Source organism: Crinia signifera, chromosome 9 (genome assembly GCF_055691185.1).
Source record: "Crinia signifera chromosome 9, ASM5569118v1, whole genome shotgun sequence".
NCBI classification, from domain to species: domain Eukaryota; kingdom Metazoa; phylum Chordata; class Amphibia; order Anura; family Myobatrachidae; genus Crinia; species Crinia signifera.
The window spans coordinates 116,171,793-116,193,943 of NC_139225.1; the positions used below are offsets into that span (position 1 = coordinate 116,171,793).

Here is a 22,151-nt window from a genome sequence, read left to right on the forward strand (position 1 = left end):
GGTGGGGACCCCGGGTGACCGCCGACAAGCCGGCGGTGACCCGGGGGAAGCGCCGTCGGCCATCGCCATCCCCTGCAAAGATGGGACCTGCCCCATCTGTACATGTTTCTCTGCAATGGAACTATAATGGGTGCAAGGAGTGCAGTGTACATGGGCCCCCAGGGGGTCCACACCACACACACTGCACCATTTTTAATACTTACCTCTCTGTGGTCCCACACTGGTGACAGCAGCCATTTTCCCTGCATTTTGTACATGCACAGTCCTCTCCTGGAGACTCTGGTGTAGGGGGCGGGGCCTAATCATGCTAATTGCGGCATTTAGGCCGTTTCCCTATTCAAATAACCTCCCAATCACTGACATTTCTCAGCAAGGGGGCAGGGCCTATCGATGTGATTAGCTGGGAACCACCCCTATCACCACCCACCTACTTCTCCTGTCCGGGTATCTCCCAAAGAGGAAATAAAAAATGAAGGTAAATATCTACTGAGCAGTCTGCTAGAGAGGAGGGGGCTGTGGATGGAGACTGCTTGATAATGCAATTTGTGGTTACCCCAACTGCCCTATGTCACAGAGCGCATCACTGTATGGTGGTTCCCAGATGGTGCAAATTACAGAACCACTATTATTGTTTATATGGCACCACAAGTGGCGCTGCAAACCACTTGTGGCACCTCATAAATAAAATGTAATAATAATGGTTCTGTAATTTGCAACATCTGGGACCCACTATACAGTGATGCGCCTTATACTTATTCCCTGGGATCTCCCAAGAGGCAGCACTAAAGAAGTAGGCAAACATGCATTAGACTATTGCTGCGTATGAATAACATTTGCAATTTGCTGTACTGTATGGATAATGCTCTGTTCACTTTCCTTGCAGTGAATCTATTATCGATCTACAGTAGCCTATATGGCAGTTTGCTGCTGTGTTAGTGTGATGATTCTATTCAATCTCGACTAATAGATCGCAGCTATACACAGTAGATCATCAGTATAGAGTACATACATTTAAAACCACATGGGGCATATTTAATATGAGGGTGCACCTATGTCTCACTTATAGAACAGGAGTTAATCTGAAGGTTACCTGTCTATGCTCAGTGCACAAAGACTCAGGACGGTGACTCCCACCGAGGCCTTCTGAATAAAGGGAAACAGCTTGCACACATATGCTCCAAATGGCCAGTTCTCAGCCAGCAGCTGTAAATACACAAGGTCATCATAATATGATCATTGCAATTTCCAAATCATTATTTTATCTGTTAAGTTTTAAATATGTAGCAATACATACTTCTGGCAGAATATGAAACTGATTGATGACCAACTAGGCATTTTGAAGAAATACATCACCAGAATACCCTGTCACATACCAGCAGCTCCAGCAGAGTTGCATTGATGGGAGACAGCAGAGCATTCAGGGCCGACACTGCCATTAGATGAAGATAGGAATTTGCCTGGGGTGCCAATGGTTAATACTGAGTGACATAATGTTACCCATGAAGAGACTTTAGTGCACCCCTCCCACTCCCTCTTATAGAGCGCTGACTGCTGACGTGAGGTGGAAACAGCCAGCGGGTACTTATATGGGAAGCTGCTGGTTGCTGTTCTTCTAATCAGTGTTGTGCTGGAAGTGTGGAGGTGACTATGGTAACAGTTACTGCCGCAACCAATCAGCAACTGACTTTTCATATCTCTCCCTCTCTCTATATTTCTCCCATTCTCTCTCCCCTTCTCGCTTTATGTCCCTACTACCCCATCTCTCTTCATTTTCCACTATCATTCCCCTCCCTTCTCCACCCTCTTCTATTTGTCCTACGTGAAGTCTTCAATATCAATATACTTCTATCTTGGAGGACATTGGCACTTGACTTAACACGAGGTTCTATAATTAGAAGGCTCCTATAATTTAAAATTAAATTTAAAGAATCCCATTAGAACACCCACAAATGCTAAATAAGTCAAAGGAAACAATTTATAATTGTTTGGTTGCATTTGGAGTCCATCTAGTGGTAAATAATCACCGTGGACCTACGGTAGTGTGTTGGACTCGCATCGGTCTGCCTAGCTAATACTCAGCCTTTGCCGAATGTGTGCGCATCTAGTTTTGCATTTGAATGGTAATTCCCAGATCTATCTACAACACACTAGATCACAATGCACATGAAATTAACATAAATCCATATGAACAAACCTTATATATATTGATGGGAATAGCGATTAAGATATAGAAAAGGTCTCCCAATGCGAGGCTGGCAATGAGGACGTTGGGTCCATTTCTCATGCATTTATTTTTGTATATGATTCTTAGCAGTGTTGAGTTTCCTACAATCCCCACCAGGAAAATGACACAAGACAGTATGGTGGTGACATATTTAAAGGCTTGCTTGATCTTAGAGCGGGATAGACAAGGAGGTGGTCTTTGTGGCATCATATTTCTGTAATCCTCCTGGGAGAGATTACCAGCGTTGGCATTCTGGCTGGTATCCAGCTGTAGGATGTGGCCGGCTTGCTCCTGGTTTAATGTCTGCGATAGGTCAGAGATCTCTTCCAGATATTGTGGTGTGGGGGAATATTGGCAGGAAACGCCAACCAGTAGGCAAACCATGCAAACAGCAATGATGGACCTGGAAGGCATGGTGCCCTTGTTGACTTTTATCTACAATACTTGAAGATCTTCAAGTTCCACGGTGATGTCTCATTTACCACATTAGTAACCTGTCGACAACAGAAAGATATTGACATAAATATAATTCTTCCAGGTCTTGGAGATGATCTGTAGACAGTAAATTACTACAGTATGTTGTTAGCCTTGTAAAGCACCTTAATGGAAAGATAAAACTTTTTAGAGAAGCTGTATAGCTACCAACAATTTTTTATATTTTCCAGAGTACGTTGCTGCTGAACCGGTGCCTCCTCTCAGGTTACAAATCTTTGCTTCATGTTTACCAAATTTGATTTTAATTAGAAGTAATAATATTTTGCATAATGCTATTTGCATGACAGCTCTCTGAGTCCATATTTTGCACATTAGTTATTGTGAATGTGAGAAAGATCAATGCAGTGTGCCCATCATTTTACGTACCATGGCTGTTTAACAATGGCCTAACACAAAAATATATTACAGATGTCTCCTACAAAAGCCTAATTAGCACTGCACACTGCAATCCCAACAGGGTGATGCTGTGCTTTTAGGTTTTAGCCCCCATTGGCTAAAACATATTTGTTGTCAGCTTTCTGCCAATGGAGACGGATCTTGTAATTCCTCTATGGCAGCCTCTGTTCTACTCAGTAGTTCAATGACCGTTCTGCGCATAAGCGGTGTCAGAAGAGACAGTGAAGAGCCAGCAAAAGGAATTATTATTTTATAGCTACGTATCAAATATTCCTTGCTAGGACACCATCTCTGATATGAGGCTGTCATGTGTTAGATCTTGGCAGCGAAGTGTACCGGACAGGGCAGACGACAGGGGGGGTCAAGGGGGACAAGTGTGACGGGCCCCAGAGATCTGAAGGGCCCAGAGTTTCCATGCCCCGTCATGGCCACTGCCTGTACTAGCTGGCCTGTCAGTGACCTTTGGGGCCCGGCCGTCTACTGTGCACCATCTGTTTTTGGCTGTCTGACTGACTCAGTGTGCCACTGTCATCTACTGTGTGTGTGTGCCCTGCCACTCGGTGCACAGAGCCATCTACTCTGTGTGGGCTGCAGGCGCACAGCCGTACCCCCGCTGGTGCTGTGGCCTCAGTCTCTGGGTCCTGTATTTTTACTGCGCATGCGCGGGTCGTCTGTTCCGCACTCTGCGAAAGACCTGCCCTGCCTGCTCGTAGTGCTCAGCATTCTTTTGTGAAAGTGACAGGCCAGCAACAGCCGGAGCCAGCAGGAAGCAGCAGCCAGGAGCCAGGCCAGCAGGACTGAGAACGAGAGAAGTCTGCACCTGAAAGCAGCATCTGGAGCAGCAAAAGGTTAAATGAGGCTCATGCAGAAGAGCGTTGTGTGGATTTGGGATTAGGTGGGGGGCCCCAGAAATATCATTGTACAGAGCCCCAAGATTTCTGTTGCCGGCCCTGGTACCGGCAGGAGATCTTTTCTACATAGCTATGAAAAAACTCACTACCATAGTAGATTTACTAGAGCTTCTATTCTACTGAATTTGAAGATATTATGTGAATAAGAGATCAGAGGTGGAACTACCATTGATGTAACAGGTGGCCCTGATGACCAAAGGGCTCACTGCTGCCCTGTCCCCCTCTCCCTTTCACCCACTAAGTTTTTCTGTGACACACTCTGCCTCCCCCCAGCCTCTTCCTGTTACTTTCTGCCTCTCCCTGTCACCCACTGCCGTGTTGCAAATTGTGATCTTGGGTTGGGGTGGGTGGGACAAATTATATTTTTAAACCTGGGCTCACCACCCACAATTTAGTCTGCCCCCTTTTTAAACATGTTAACTAAAACCATATTTGATTCTTATTTCTTTGTAGGATATCAATATGCCTATCCCAAGCATGTTTAAATTGCTCTACTGTATTTGCCTCTACCACCTCTGATGGGAGGCTATTCCACTTATCCACTCCCCTTTCTGTGAAGTCATTTTTCCTCAAATTCCCCTGAATCTTCCTCCCTCAGTGCATGTCCTTGTGTTCTGTTGCTCCTCTTCCTGTGCAGAAGCCCTTGATATATTTGAAGATTTCTATCATGTCCCCCCTTTCCCTTCTCTGCTCCAAACTATACATGTTAAGATCTTTTAGTCTTTCCTGGTACGTTTTGTGATGTAGGCCATGCACCATTTTAGTTGCCCTTCTTTGTACAGTCTCTAATGTATTTATATCCTTCTGGAGATATGGCCTCCAGAACGGAACACAGTACTCTAGATGAGGTCATACCAATGACCTATACAGTGGCATTATTACTTCTTTCTTTCTACTGCTGATACCTCTCCCTATGCAACCAAGCATCTGACTTGCCTTCTTCATTGCTTTGTTACATTGCCTACCTGCTTTTAAGTCCCCTGAAATAGTGACACCTAGATCCCTCTCTTCCTCAGTAGCTTCCATTATAGTGCCATTTATATAATGGGTAGAAGCTCATTGCATTGCTTCAGCAATACAAATATTACATGAGGCTTTTTGTATTATATTTTCTGGAGAGCTTTCCACAAATGAGCCTAGCTTGTTCCGTATATCTATTTTCCCCAACAGAAATCTATGTGCATGCTGCAATGCTGCATTTGCCATTTTACACTTCAGAAATATCCTGGAATAGGCTAAGTAGAACAAAAATATATATTTTCACACTCTGCAATGTACTAACAATACATGGACTCTTACATGATGCACAGTATACTGTTTGTGCCATGTTGGGACCTTGGGTACTAAGCCAGGACTACAAAGGTCCTTGTTCTGTTTGCCATAAAGTATTGCTAGAACATTTTAAAGAATGTGAAATCACAGCCAGTTCTATACTAGAGAGAAGACAAAAATACATTTGTAATTTTTTTTGGTACTTGTTTCCTATCTGGGCGCCCACGATCAAAATCGCGGTGATCGGGGGTAAAAATCGCGGTGATCGCGGGCATCGCGGGTAAAATTGGATGGTCGCGATGACCGCAATCACCGCGATTTTCCCATAGGGAACAATGTTAAAAAGGCTGATTGACCGCGATTTCACTGTTAAATGGCTCAATTGACCCGATTTGGCCATATTAACCCTGAATTAGGCCCAATTAACCCTTAAATGTCCCCCCCAATTTTTGACGCCACCCCACGATCGACGCCAACCCGAAGCGTGGCGAGCGCAGCGAGCCCGCGAGGGGCGGCGGTACGCGTCCTCCGACCTTTTCATGCCCTACTATCCACTAGGGCGTGGTGTGAGAATATAATAGTGTGGCGAGCGCAGCGAGCCACCGAGCCCGAAGCGTGGCGAGCGCAGCGAGCCCCGCGAGGGGACGCGGATACCTTCACTGTGAAGGCCGCGAGGGGACGCGCATAATTGTGAAGGTATCCGCGTCCCCTCGCGGGGCTCGCTGCGCTCGCCACGCTTCGGGCTCGGTGGCTCGCTGCGCTCGCCACACTATTATATTCTCACACCACGCCCTAGTGGATAGTAGGGCATGAAAAGGTCGGAGGACGCGTACCGCCGCCCCTCGCGGGCTCGCTGCGCTCGCCACGCTTCGGGTTGGCGTCGATCGTGGGGTGGCGTCAAAAATTGGGGGGGACATTTAAGGGTTAATGGGCTCTGTGGCCCATTTAACATTGATTCCTATGGCCAAATCGGGTGGATTGAGGCATTTAACAGTAAAATCGGGTCCATCGCGGCTTTTAACATTGATTCCTATGGGAAATCGTGAGCATCGCGTCGCGGGCATCGCGGGTACATTTATGGCCGGCCGCGACGCGACCGACGCGATTTTTCAGGTTTAACATGGTTTTCAATGGGAAAATCGCGGGCATCGCGTCGGTCGCGTCGCGGGCAGGCATAAATGTACCCGCGATGCCCGCGACGGGCGCCCAGATAGGAAACAAGTACCTTTTTTTTAAATTAAATAGAATCTTACATTATAAAATAATTTGACAGTTTTATGATACATATTTTGTTACTATTAATTGTATTCATCTTTGTGGATATATTTATATCTTGTCATCAGTTTTGTTAATTCAATTTGCTAAATTAAATTTTTAGATTTCCGTTAAGAACTCTTCTGGAAATTTTTATAGTGCTCTGTTTATTTCCAGTTCTACGTAACTACATTCAACTGGCCTATGTTAATGTTGAGCCCGCCGTTCTTTTTACAAGCATAAAATTGGGCCTATAGGGAAAAATACTGATACATATTGGGCCGTACTTTGCAATCATTGTCCACAAAGCTGCAGTATAACACCTTCTTTAACCATTAATGCTCTAAAGGGGCCTACACAAGTAGAGATTTGCTGAGCGTTCTGATCGATGCTAGATCACTCGGAACGATCAGCAAGATCGCTCAGCACCCAGCGATGTGTTAGTGCTGTGTGCTGAGCGATCTGTCAGGGCCGGTGTTCTCTGGGGAGAACACTGGCCCTGACTGGTTAATATCCAGCAAGCTGGTTATTAATCAACAGGTGATAGCAACGTCCAGCGGCGCGCATCACTATGGCACCTACACACAGAGCGATGTAGGGGCATTTTCTAAGCGATCTACTGAGATGGCTTAGAAAATACTCCTAAATCACTACAGTACATGCAGAGGCCCCATAAGAGCCCATAGAGACACCATTAGAAAGATTGTAGTCATCTATGCCCCCTTCGTAAATGGGCCCAATTATGGAGGAAGTCTGCTAATCTCACTGCTGAAGGGGCGAGGACACATCAATTGGGGGTGTTGCTGCATTTCTATGGCAGGTCTGTATTTTTTACATGCCCCATCCCTTCTTCTCGACCTCCATCGACCATTGCATCTTCACACAACTCTCCTGATCAGAGCTCTCCCTGAACCGGATCCACCAGAGTCACATGCAATATATAAGTCCCTTCTCTCCTCTATATGAACTGCCCTTTTGACATCCAGCATACAAATAAATGTTTGTCCTTGAAACATTCATTGTCTTATTGTCCAAGGTCATGAGTGCCCTGTTTCTCCTGGGGCGTTTCTCATGTAGTGTCTAGTGAATCCAAGCTTTGATGACCTATGGTAAACAGCCAGTTACAACATATAAGAATGGGGCGTTAAGAACAAAAGGACAAAAGAAGCATTGACTGTAATTTAGATATCAGGCATCAGCAAAACATGCCCTAAGGTGCCATCTCTTACTACCAAGTGTAACTCAGATCAGAGCAACATAAAGCTCTTTGCTGTTTCCTAGAGTCTTATGAAAAGCCAAAATACAATATGTGTATTCAAAATAGCAGATTGTTATCATGCTGATTATATATGGTGCATTTACAGAGAACCAACAAAACCAGACTTACTGCGAGCTAATAACTGTTGGCGTACTTTATATACATATATTCCGGTTTTAAATTACTTTTATGGGGTAGGTAAATCAAAGATTCCAGAAAGATAAAATGGAAAAGTAGACTAAACTAATCAATCAGCTTCTAACTGTCAGTAAGAACCTGATTGATTGTCCATGAGTAACCTCTCCACATTATCATGCCCCCCACAGTGCTGAAAATGGAGGATGTCTCGCAAGTGCAGATATTCCTGCAAAGCCACGTCTCCTGACACAAGGCCAGGGAATTTCCACTATGTAGAAATGACGAGGTATTTCATGGTCTATACAATCGTGTTTTGGTCCCACTGTAAAGGACAGTATTCCTTTCAATCTAAATTTCAATACTATCATCCTCACACCCACTGGCAAGGGGTACAGGGTACAGCACTGGTCTGGGATACACACAAGTGTGTGACTCCTTTTACTAGGGGGGTCACCACTTCCCAAGAAATCATTGACCTGGGCTGACTAGATGGTGGGGATAAATGATTTGGTCATGGTGACCCTATTAAGAGTGTCCCCTGGCTGTAGCACTGCTTCATTGCTAGTGGAGCCTAGTACTGTTTCTTAAAATATAGATGGGGCCCACACAATTTTTTCCCTTTAGTTAAAGGACCAGAGCTGGCACAAAGAGCCCAATGCTATTGGGTAGGAACCCCACACATTTTTTTAGAACTTTTTGTTTACTTTTTACACATCAATTCAGCTATGTTTTGCTGTTCCATCATGATTCTACTCCCGTATAATATTTAAAATAAGTTTAAAAAATATTTACATTTTGATATTTTTGGTAAGATTTACAGGTCCCAGAAAAATTTGAAAATTTAAAATTTAAAGAGGAAAAGTGAGTTTATGACTGAGTTGTAATGACTGCAGAGGATGAAATCATTATGGAGCATGTACGACTGATAAGTACAGGAATAATCAATCATTTACATCTTAAACTAAATGATTTTTTTTTTTTTTGCAACTCCTTTTAATACTACTTTTTCAATGTATTATTTTGTTACCAGTTATTTATATAGCACATACATATTCTGCAGGGCTTTACAGGGAATATTTGAACATTCAAATAAGTCCCTGCCCCAGTAGAGCTTACAATCTATATTTCTTATCACATGTACCACATTCATTCTAGGGTTAATTTTGCTGTGAGCCAATTAACCTACTAGTATATTTTTGGATTGTTGGAGTAAACCAGAGTACCCGGAGGAAAACCACACAAGCACTGGGAGAATATACAAACTCCACACAGTTAGGGGCATGGTGGGAATCGAACCCATTACTTCAGCACTGAGACAGTAATGTTAACTATTACAGCACAAATTACTTGCAGTACAAATTATTTGCAGTACTTCATGGTAAACTTAATGCCCAAACAAGCCAAATGTGTAATCTGTAAATGAATTAGGAACCATATATCAGCATTTCTGAGACTTTTTCGTGGGACAGTACAAATTCTCATGGCACTAAAATCATAATTTTTTTTCTAAACGTGGGCATTTCTTGGGAATCAGGTGGGGTCTGGGGGGATGGTTATAGCGTTTCGGCAGACTAGTGGATGGGGTGTATTATGTCTGATTAGACATTTTCATAATCATATATTGGGAAAAATTACATATTTTCACTGATAGAATAAATTAGTCAATTATCACAAAATGAGGCACTGAGGAACAGATTATTCGCCATTACTAAGCACCTTGAGTCCTATTGGAGAAAGAGTGCTATATAAATTAAATAAGAATTATTATTATTATTAGGTATGTTTTTGATTTGGGATTCTTTCGTTTGCACAAATGGAATTTAAATTAAACAGGTAGAACTGGACCTATCTTGAGAGGAAGAAGCTAAGCTGTGAACTAAACCACTAACGGGTGGCAATTCAGCCTATTAATTGGATTGGCTTGTTTCCACAACTGTGACACAAGGCAATTGTGTTTATTTTGTTTCAGAAAAAATTCCGTTGTCCATAATCTGAGAGCTCAAATTACATAATTTTCTCCATAACAGACTTTTGTGGCTTATACAAGTTTTAGAAACAGAAATAGCTATTTTTTGCACATTAGTTATAAATAGAAGATTTACAAAGAGAAAGATCTATAGCAATATGAGATTGCAAAATAGATCATACAAACAAAATGCGTTTATTTTAGATTTTCTAGACTAAAGATGGGTTTGTTCTTTTAAGTCGTTTATAGACCAATAAATTAGAAACTTTTATTTTAACTAATAGTATCATGTATTTCTGCATGGCCCAGGGCACTGGAAGGCCTCCGCATCTTCTTATAGAAGATATATCCCACTTATGCATGAATAATGGCCTTATTTCCACAGTACAAAGCCCTGTTTGTGTCACTTTCTTTAACAGTCCCCTCAGTCTACTAGATGGTCAAAGCTTCATGATACTTTTATGTTTGAAAAACTTCATTCAATTAAATCAGGGGTTACCACTATCAGTATATTTGTTTGTTTTTGTTATATCCAATGCAGAATTGTGTACACTGAATTAGAATTATATTTATGCAAGCACACCATTTAATTGAGTACTACTCATGTAGTCACAGTGTAGACAATCATTTGGCGGCAGAACCAGCATGAAGCATTACATACCATAAGGCTTCAGTTCTGTCCAGGGAAGGCTATAGAGGGTGGGCTGCAGCACAGTTCAAAATTCAAATAGGGTAGGTACATCAACTGACATTTCAAACTGTCTCACTGGCAGTTGGTGTGGCTCAACTATTTGTATTTTGGGCTGTGCTGAGGCCCAACTCTGGAGCCGCCACTGGTTCTGTGAATGATCTTACCTCTATGTTTATGAAGCAGTGTCAGCAACATAAATGGCTGCCTCCAAGATGTGGAGAAGTGTCTATTTTAAGCCACAAGGGGTTTCCAAAGACGATATTGCATGATGCTTAAAGAAATTAACCTTAAAATTTTACAAGGAAAGTTCATGTTTTGGCGTTGAACTCAATCCATTTCACCACTGATATAACATAGACAATCCACCACTTTATCCATGGTGTACTCCAGAAGATTTCTAATGTTGTCTCATCACCAAAAGCTGTGCCTAAAGTTCTATGTTTTTCTGACTATCACCAGTACAGATATTTGACTTTTTTTGCACACTTGTTTATGTGAACATTTTTAATAAATAATTGGCTGAGGAGCATTAGTTTGTGCAGGAAAGGACAAGGGTATGCCCCATCTTCCTGAAGAATTGGAAGAGGTTCCAGAAAGAAGTAACAATTATATAGACCATCTTTGGAGACCGGATGGGATTACCAGGACCGCTTCAGTACATCCTGTAACTTTCTTTAGGGTTATCAATTTAGAACAAGGCCACCACCATCCCATAACTGCAGTTGTATCCCAAATATTGGAATACATTATATTTATTTGTATATGTGGCAAAAGTAATAGTTTTTTCTTCCTGGAAATATTTCTTTATAGTTGGGCTGGTTGGTGCAGCATACTGTATACTTGATATTGTTTATCAGCTACATGTGTGCTTGTAAAACATAGATAAGCAAAGATATAATTTCCTACAGGTCTGTATCCCGTCACTTCTTCTACAGACTCTTGACCGTGATTATAACATCATGACAGAACAGCAGTAAAATACCTTTTTAACTAATCATAACACAAAGGCCGTGAAATAGTTGACCTGGAATTTCCACTTATATGGATCCACTCTGCCCACATGATGACTGGATAATAGTACATGTATGAAGGTGATCTTAATAGAACTTTGTGAGCCTTAAAGCAAAATTTGGAAGAGGACCATTCCCCCTTCTAGAGAGACAACTCTTCCACTGCAGTGTTATATATATATATATATATATATATATATATATATATATATATATATATATATATATATATATATATATATGCCTTATAATAGTGCTCTGGTTCACTTTATAGCACGCAAAGCTCCCAATTCATATTATTACATATTCTGTTCCAACAAGGTTTCCTAAGGGAAAATAAATGTCCAGCACTCAGATAGAGAGACTGACTGATAAATATTTACAATGCCCTTTCTCTAATATGCAACCCTGAAAAGCACTTATAGAGACTCAAAGCACAAAACAATAGATATACTGCACCAGATCCTGACACTATATATTTAAATGTCATATTTTGCACGATCTCCCATCTAAAGTGAAAACAGACTGTGGGGTGATAGTCAAATGTAATTTTTATTGCACCCATTAAGGTCAGGTTTAGGTGCATAGTGGCTAAACAGACCAAACTTATCTGCGCGGCAAGACGGGGGACTTTTCTCGACTTTTAGCTCGACACTCCGGGGGGGAGCGAGCTGAAAAGATGTTTGGCCGCCTGTCGGCAGAAACATTCAAAGGCTGCCAGTGAGTGGGCATGGGCCATTTCCCTCTAGGCCAATGGACTAAAATCTGAAACTTTATGTTATTTTTGTGGTGAATACCAAAAAGTTGCGAGCATGGTAAAAAAAAGTTTTACACCATAACTTATGGTTAATTCAATTTGCCACTTAGTGATCTAAAGAGAAATAATTATATGTATAGTAAATGCCTACAGTAAAATAATTATATGTATAGGAAATGCCTACAGTAAAATAATTATATGTATAGGAAATGCCTACAGTAAAATATTCGTATGTATAGGAAATGCCTACAGTAAAATAATTATATGTATAGAAAAAGCCTACAGTAAAATAATCATGATTAGTAAATGCCTACAGTAAAATAATTGTATGTATAGGAAATGCCTACAGTAAAATAATTATATGTATAGGAAATGCCTACAGTAAAATATTCGTATGTATAGGAAATGCCTACAGTAAAATAATTATATTTATAGAAAAAGCCTACAGTAAAATAATTATATGATTAGTAAATGCCTACAGTAAAATAATTATATGTATAGAAAATGCCTACAGTAAAATAATCATATGATTAGTAAATGCCTACAGTAAAATAATTATATGTATAGAAAATGCCTACAGTAAAATAATCATATAATTAGTAAATGCCTACAGCAAAATAATCGTATAGGAAATGGCTACAGTAAAATTAAAAGTTTTAACCCTTTGAGTGCCAACCTTGCTGTGAGCGATCCTTAAAATATGTGCTAAAAATGCCAGCGTTGCTCACAGCTATTGTTCTTTTAGTAGAAATAGATACAACTACATCCAAGTCAATTAATTGAAGTTTAGTTAAATATTGCAGCCAAAAAAAGAACAGTCGCTGTGATCGGCGCTCACATTTTTTAAAATGATATTCCTTTATTTTTACATTTTCAAGTACATGTAACCGTAACAATACGACTTCATTTTTGTTTTCATATATTACATGGTTAATTATTTCCTTTTTTCTTTACTTTTGGGACCTGTGGTGTGCTCCAATTTCCCATCATATCTATTTAATTCGAACATTGTTTATTAATCTCCATCCCTACCCTAAAACTACACATTTCTTATCTGTCACCTCTTATCTCTATTTCTATAGTTACTAGTGCTCTTTTGTAACGCAAAAAAATATTCCATTTATCTTCTGTGCTCTCAGTGATATTTTTGTAGTGATACAATTAAACTACAGTATATTAATCTTCATTTTGTCCTTAATACTATTTAGTAACGTGAAAACTTTACTTTCTTATCTATCCCCTCTTGTCTCTATATTTCTATATTTATTAATTGACTCTTTTGTGACTCGGCAAATCAATTAATTTATCTTCTTTGTTATCACTGATATTCTTATAGTGATAATGGGGGCAGATGTATTAAGACTTAACAAGAGATAAATGCAAGGGTGATAAGGAGAGATAAACGTCCAGCCAATCACCTGGTAACTGACTTTTTTCAAACACAGGCTGTAACATGGCAGTTAGCAGGTGATTGGATGGACGTTTATCTCTCTTTATCATCCTTGCATTTATCTCTTGTTAAGGCTTAATACATCTGCCCCAATGCTATTAACGGTACTTGTTTCCTAGCACGGCGCCACCGACTTTAATTGTATGCCATCGGGTCGGAAAAATCGGGTCGATCGCACCGCATGCGACCAAATCGCATGCGATGTGACACGACCGACCTGATTTTTACATTGGATCCAATGTTAAATGCCCCCCAGACCCCATTTTTAATTGTATACCCACCGCAATGGTTAATTATATGTGAAATGCCCCCCCATTGTTAACGCCACCCCACGATGAACGCCAACCCAAAGTGTGGAGAGCGCAGAGAGCCCGCGTGGGGCGGCGGTACGCGTCCTCCAACCTTTTCATACCCCCACTAATCACTTCGGCGTGGAGTTGAATTTATATAGTGTGGCGAGCGCAGCGAGCCACCGAGCCTGAAGCGTGGCGAGCGGCCACGCATTACTTCACACTATATAAAATCAACTTCACGCCGACGTGGATAGTGGGGGTATGAAAAGGTCGGAGGACGCGTACCGCCACCCCTCACGGGCTTGCTGCGCTCGCCATGCTTCGGGTTGGCGTTCATCGTGGGGTGGCGTTAACAATGGGAGGGCATTTGACATACAAATTACCCATCTGGGTGGCTATACAATAAAAAATCGGGTATGGGGGACCATTTAACATTGGTTCCTATTTAAAATCGGGTCCATCGCATTGGTCGCATCGAATGCCATTATAATGGCATGTGATGGACCTGATTTTAAAAGGCCATTTAACATTACGTACAATGTTAAATCGGGTCGGTCGCATCGCATGCCATTATAATGGCATGCGATGGACCCGATTTTTACATTGTCGGGAAAGCTCTTAAAAAGCCCGAAATCGGGTCGGTCGGGTCCCATCGCATACCTTAAGTTAAGGTATGCGATGGGACCCGACGGGCGCCCTGCTAGGAAACAAGTACCCTATTAACAATTGAGCTTTGTTAGTATTTTTACATATATTATTATTTACTGGGTACGGAACTCACCACGGTCCCTCTCTTCTTCAATCCAGGTTTATAACTCAATATACAGAACCAAAAAGAGTGGCGCTGACATTTTTACCGGGTATTTTGAGGATCTCACACAGCAACATTGGCACTCAAAGGGTTAAGAACCAGGTAGCTGAAACTTTGGAGGTATGACTGAAGACTCTTAAGCAGCCCATACACGCTGCTTTGTGGGCGTGCTGTACTAGCACGGATCACATTGCATTGCATTGCATGTGCACACGTTGTGCATGCAATGCGATGCGATTTGATGAGAACTAGGTACAAAACGTATGTGCAAGCACATACTTTTTGTACTGTGCGATGAGGTGCGCGGGAGCGCGCACCTCAAAGCACACATCGGGTCAGCTCTCATAGCAGCGTGTATGGGCTGCTTAAGAGGTGTAAAGAAGCCCATACACGGTGCTATGAGGGCGTGCTTTCCGTGCTGTACTAGCACAGATCACATTGCATTGCATGTGCATCCGTTGTGCATGCAATGCGATGCAATGTGATGAAACCTAAGTACAAAAAGTATGTGCAAGCACATACTTTTTGTACTTAGGTTTCATCAAATTGCATCGCATTGCATGCACAACGGATGCACATGCAATGCAATGTGATCTGTGCTAGTACAGCACGGAAAGCACGCCCTCATAGCACCGTGTATGGGCTGCTTTACACCTCTTAAGCAGCCCATACACGCTGCTATGAGAGCTGACCCGATGTGTGCTTTGAGGTGCGCGCTCCCGCGCACCTCATCGCACAGTACAAAAAGTATGTGCTTGCACATACGTTTTGTACCTAGTTCTCATCAAATCGCATCGCATTGCATGCACAACATGTGCACATGCAATGCAATGCAATTTGATCCGTGCTAGTACAGCACGGAAAGCACGCCCATAAAGCAGCGTGTATGGGCTGCTTTACTGTGGGTACAGAGATTTCTACATAATGTTTCATTGATGCATCTCGCAGCATCTCTGAGTCTCACCCATGGGGATACAATCATTTATAACCACATTATTAGATTTCGTGCACATTTGATTTGAAAAAAAAAAAACTAGTTCTGGGCAGCTGCCTTTCGGTGCAACAACAATGAAGGATGATAGTTTCATTGTATATAATCTAAAGGATAGATTGTCTTATCCTTCTTTCCCTCTCTTCAGGTTAGGACCTTACTGCAGTAGCACACCGAATATTACAATATTGGTCATCATACATAACTACGTACAATGGCGTCTGAGCTCAGGAACTTTGCATTAGATGAAAGGCCCGGTATAACCTTGTCCTTCCACAAAACACAAGGAATAGAAGGAAGGAAATTGGAAAATTTAAATATGAATCTATTCGATGTGTACTGACACAGAGAAATCAATTTCTCGGAGGATAAGCGGTAATTGTCTGATACCCAGCAAGTCAAGGAGGATGTGGATTGTTGAGTAAATGAAGGGGACACATTGTGATCTACTCTTCTTCTCAATTTAAATTAATATTGTTTAACGAAATTGTAACCAACAAAATATTTAAAACATTTGAAAATGTAACATTATAACTTCTGATTTGATTGGCTAAAGCTGGGTACACACCTAGATGATGGTGCCATCCACTGACATGATGTAACAACATGCTGTATATGGCATCACCATACACACTAAGGGCCTTATTCTAGTTCACTCTTTCTCACAAAATCCTTCTTAGATGGACAAAACCATGTGCACTGCAGGGGGGCAGATGTTACTTGTGCAGAGAGAATTAGATTTGGGTGGGGTTTTACTTCAAAGTGAGATCTATATTGCAGTGTAAAAATAAAGCAGTCAGTATTTACCCTGCACGGAAACAAAATAACTCACCCATATCTAATTCTCTCTGCACATTTTACATCTGCCCCCCTGCAGTGCACATGGTTTTGTCCATCTAAGAAGGATTTTGTCAGAAAGAGTGAACTAGAATAAGGCCCTAAGTGACACCGCAGTATATTGTTACATGGATAATGTAACAAGACAGCGACTGTTACAGCGTCTCCTCTGGCATCATCCATTGGATGCGCAGAACATCAATAGAGACGATGCAACCACCACATTTTTTATACAATGAATTGGGTGGATTTGGTAAATGGAATCCACCGCAGACGGCAACATCCAATAAATAAAATAGTATGTACCCAGCTTTACGTAGAATATTCACAAGGTACTTTAGTAATGTTGTTGTCTTCACAGATGGCTTCCCCCATCTTGTTATCAAGGCCCCAGTCTTCCTGAATTACACCATAAACCTGAACTACTGTACTGTTGTTGTAGAGGAGCGACACCACTCAAATAGTAGATCATTTGTTACTATTCTTTATTATGAACATTAGTTAAAAGCCTGTCAAAATGACGGCTTCTGCAATGTACTTTCACTTGAGCTGTGACCGTTTTTTACTTTCACTTTGAGCTGTGACAGTTTTTAGCCCACAAACTCTCCACCTCTCACCCAGTCCCTATCTGCTCCTACCTCCAATCTCTGTCTTCACAGCTCCCTCTCCCCATATTCAGCAAGTTTTAAAGCAGGGGTCAGGGAACTTTTCCACCTTTTACCCCAAAATATATTTAGCTACGTTCCCCCCTTAATTTAAAGGAAGGAAATCATATAATTGTTATACACACTGTACCCCCCAGACATTTATAATATATCCTGCTAGTATTGTACACAGCCTGGCAGCAATTGATAATGGTGATTACCATGTATGGCTGTGTGTGGTACACAATTTGTACCACACACAGCCATACATGTTAATAATAATAATCATCATCAATGGATGCCAGGCTGTGTGTGGCATAGCCATTAATAATGTGACGTCCAGACCACTATTAGTGTCAGTCTTGCAAGATGATAGTAGCATTTTTCCCCCTAGACTAGAGATGGGTAAACCTTGACAGGAGAGACAAAAGAAACTCTGGCGACCGCTACTGAAAAAGTGGAGGGACTTGGAGGCGGAGCCCAGGGCATAACGCAGGGAAGTGTGTTATACACAAGAGCATGATGCACTGCACTGCGTCAGGTCCTTGTACACTACAGTACTGTAACACACACAGCGGAGCACGCATATAGATTCTATATGCAATGTAAAGAATTAAATTCATGATGGTCATGCTGACGAGCCACAGCCAAGCATGCATATAGATTCATATGCATGTCCGGCTGTGTGTCGGCAGCGTGACCATCCATTACCCCCAGGAATTTCATTTTTACCCCATTTGGGGTAATTTACCCCTGTTCACTGACCACTGGTTTAAAGTGGCCCTGCAAAAGTTGCTTTCAAAGGTGTCATTTGTTCTGTCAAGTGGTCTCTAGTGGTCAGTGGCGGTACTTAACATCATAGAGGTGAGGAGTAGTTAGCCAAATAGTGTGTGTGTGTGTGTGTGTATGTGTGTATGTGTGTATGTGTGTATGTGTGTATATATATATATATACACACACATACTTCTACTCTCCTGGTGGGTTGTGTAGACTCATTTGGGTGGGCCTTATGTCACTATGACAAACATACCCACAGGCACCCCTAAGCTGCTTTCGAGCCATCTTCCATATAACTTTCATTCTGCTAGAAGCTGAACTAACATCTGATATTCTATAGTGTACTCCATAGACGGAATCATTCTTATTTTTGTCTTTTACAAAGTATTCCACGTGGTTTGGACCCTATTCAAAACCAATAAATGTGCACTGATAAGTAGAAAATGATTACTCCATGTTTCTGAGAGCAAGTGATAACCCTGTGCAGCAAGTGATAACATCATTTATAAAAATGTTGAAAACAACACCTACAGCATGTGTGGATAGGTCATCCTAGGACACATCTACACAGTGCTACTGCAAATATATTTTTACTGCTTCAAGTTACTCTGGGCAGATGTTGGCTCATCTCTGTTATAAGAGAGGCTTAGAATTTACACTGGTTCTCTGTTGGCTGATTGTGACCAGGGTGGAGATAGTGAGAGATAACAAAGAAAGAGATAAAGTACTCTACCAACCAGTCACCTACTAACTGCCATGTTACAGGCTGTTAGTATAGATGTATAAAGCAGTCATAAGGGAGAAGTGAGCAAGGGAGAAGTGGCCCATGGCAACCAATCAGCTGCTCTGTATCATTTTATATTGTGCAAATTATAGATGTTACTTCAGTGCTGATTGGTTCTGATTGATTGCCATGGGCAACTTCTCCTCTGGCTCACTTCTCCTCCCTTATCACTGCTTCCTACATCTACTCCTGAGTCTGAAAAATGACAGGAGCTGGTTGGCTGGGGCTTTATCTCTCTCCACTTTATCTTTATGCTTAGTACATAGACCTAAAAGTACCAACCAGTCAGCCTGTAAAATGACAGGATCTGATTGGTTAGTACTTTTCTCTGTACACTTTATCTCTCTCCAAGCCTTAATAAATATTCCTCCATGTAAGACAATTATTTATATAGGGGAAATGTATTCTGCAGAGTGGAGGACTGAGCGAGTGAAGAAGTTGCCCATACTGTAGCAACCAATCAGCTTTTATTAAGTACATTTTCTAAAATGATTGTTAGATGCTGATTGGTTGTCATAAGTTTGATGCATCTCCAGATATATGCATCACCCAATATAGCCAAGAGCATAAAAAGATCAAGGAAAGCCTCAATAAACATTGGCACCTGCTTAAAATGCATCCCATCCTGGGACCCCAGTTACCCAATAGACCAGATGTGGTTTTTAAAAGGGCAAAAAATCTTAAAAGCATTCTAGCGCCCAGCAATTTAAAAAAAGTAGATTTCCAGAAAACAGAGGATACTAATACTAAGAGTAATACATTCCTCCCTAAGAGGAAAGGTTTATACCCATGTAATAAAACATGGTCCAATCATCCCAGAAAACTTAAGCAGAGAATGTAGATTTGATGGTATTATAACATGCAATTCCACCTTTATCGTTTACCTCATCAAATGTGGGTGTAATTTATGCTATGTGGGGAAAACTAAAAGAAATTTCAAAATACGTATTCAAGAACACCTTAAAGTACAAACCCACAGCATCCCTAGACACTTTGAATCGACCCATAATTCGGACATCGCTTCATTTAAATTTTCTGTTTTAAAACAGGTAAACAGAACAGGTAAAGGTACTCTTTACCTAGAAGGGCGCCCATCGTGGCCATCTCGGGCATTGAATGCACGAAAAAAATCGGGTGCGATGCGACCGACGAGATGCCCGAGATTTCCCATAGGGAACAATGTTAAATGTCTCAATTGACCCAATTTTCCTGTTCAATGCCTCAATTGACCCGATTTTTCCATAGGAAACAATGTTAAATGGGCCACAGAGGCCAAATAGGCACCCTGAAGTGTGAAATGGCCACCCCAATTGTTAACGCCACCCCACGATCAACGTCAACCCGAAGCGTGGCGAGCGCAGCGAGCCCGCGAGGGGCGGCGGTACGCGTCCTACGACCTTTTCATACCCCCACTATCCACGTCGGCGTGGAGTTGAGAATAGAAAGTGTGTCGAGCGCAGCGAGCCACCGAGCCCGAAGCGTGGCGAGCGGATGCGGATACCTTCACAGGTATCCGCGTCCCCTCGCGGGCTTCACGGCTGTCCGCGTCCCCTCACGGGGCTCGCTGCGCTCGCCACGCTTCGGGCTCGGTGGCTCGCTGCGCTCGCCACACTTTCTATTCTCAACTCCACGCCGACGTGGATAGTGGGGGTATGAAAAGGTCGTAGGACGCGTACCGCCGCCGCTCGCTGCGCTCGCCACGCTTCGGGTTCACGTTGATCGTGCGGTGGCGTTAACAATTGTGGGGGCCATTTCACACTTCAGGGTGCTTATTTGGCCTCTGTGGGCCATTTAACATTGTTTCCTATGGAAAAATCGGGTCAATTGAGGCATTGAACAGGAAAATTGGGTCAATTGAGACATTTAACATTGTTCCCTATGGGAAATCGCGGGCATCGCACCCGATTTTTTAGTGCATTCAATGCCCGAGATGGCCACGATTTTTTTTACTAACGATGCCCACGATCAAAAACGTGGGCGCCGTTCTAAGTAAAGAGTACCCAGGTAAAAGCAGACCCCAGGGGAGGTGATAGAGAGCGCTTATTAATTATGCGGGAATCATTTTGGATCTATACTCTAGATCTGGGGTAGCCAACCCCAGTCCTCGAGAGCTACCAATAGTGCATGTTTTGCAGGTCTCCTCACAAAATCACAAGTGAGCTAATTAGCTCCATCTGTGTATCTTTTAAAATGTGTCAGTGATTAATGAGTGCAGCTGTGCAGCAGCTAGGTTGTCTGGAAAATGTGAACTGTTGGTAGCTCTCGAGGGCTAGGGTTGGCTACCACTGCTCTAGATACATTAACCCCGAAAGGGTTAAATGAAAGCATAGAATTTACAGCTTTCCTCTAAAAGCTCTGTATACTTTAAATCATCAGACATTTGTATAAAGATACTGTACTACGTATAAGACTAGAAAGATCCACCGCATCATCTGTGGCCGCATTAAGAATGTAATGTGATGTAGAAATATATTGTTATATGTTGGGTGTAAAATTGGAAACATTTTCTGCAACTGTATACAAATATATGTACTGCAGGTCAATTTGATAGTTCAATTAGGGTTGATAGAATTCTATACTTATATTATTTTAGTATTAATAGGTTAATTATTAGCACGTGTAATAGTCCAGAATTGAAGAATACGTCACACTAACACCTAAATTATAGTAATGCTGTGTACACACGGGGGCAATAGGGGCTGAAATCGCTGGGAATATGGTCGCTGAGCGACCATATTGCCAGTGATTGGAGTGTGCACCAGCGATAAATCGCCGGGTGCGCGCTCCCGTTTTCAGCCTCTGAATGGTCGCTGGTCGGAGGAACATGCTCCCAGCAGTGTTTAAATTTTCATCTGCGACCATCTCTGGTCGCAGATGAAAACGGGACACGGGGCAATATGATTGCGATCATATTGCCCCGTGTGTACGCACCTTAAGGTTAGCATTCCATACATAAGCGGGCTGGAATGCAATATACCTATATCTGGTCTTTTCTAATAAAAGTACCACGCTATATACCTGGGCAACTTCAAGGATAATGGGGGTGCGTAGTACCTCCTTTCAAAATAGAACCACATGTAAATCCGAAGTAGTTTACTTGATATTGCCATGGTAACATCTAAACAAGAACGCACTATACCATTTATTCAGAATACTTCTGGTAAAATGGCGGTGCGTTCCAGCAGAAAACTG

The 22,151-nt window shown here is 42.0% G+C and overlaps 1 protein-coding gene across 1 annotated transcript in view; it reads right to left on the minus strand.

The window, feature by feature from the left end:
- LOC146035877 (endothelin receptor type B-like) overlaps positions 1–22,151 on the minus strand; it is a 39,245-nt gene that overhangs the window by 12,513 nt on the left and 4,581 nt on the right. Inside the window, exons 2-3 of the mRNA XM_083159568.1 lie at positions 2,195–2,718; positions 1,091–1,203 (exon numbers count right to left, since the gene is read on the minus strand). Coding sequence (XP_083015694.1) covers positions 1,091–1,203; positions 2,195–2,638 — 557 coding nt within the window. The 5' untranslated portion in view covers positions 2,639–2,718. The remainder of the gene's footprint in view (positions 1–1,090; positions 1,204–2,194; positions 2,719–22,151) is intronic.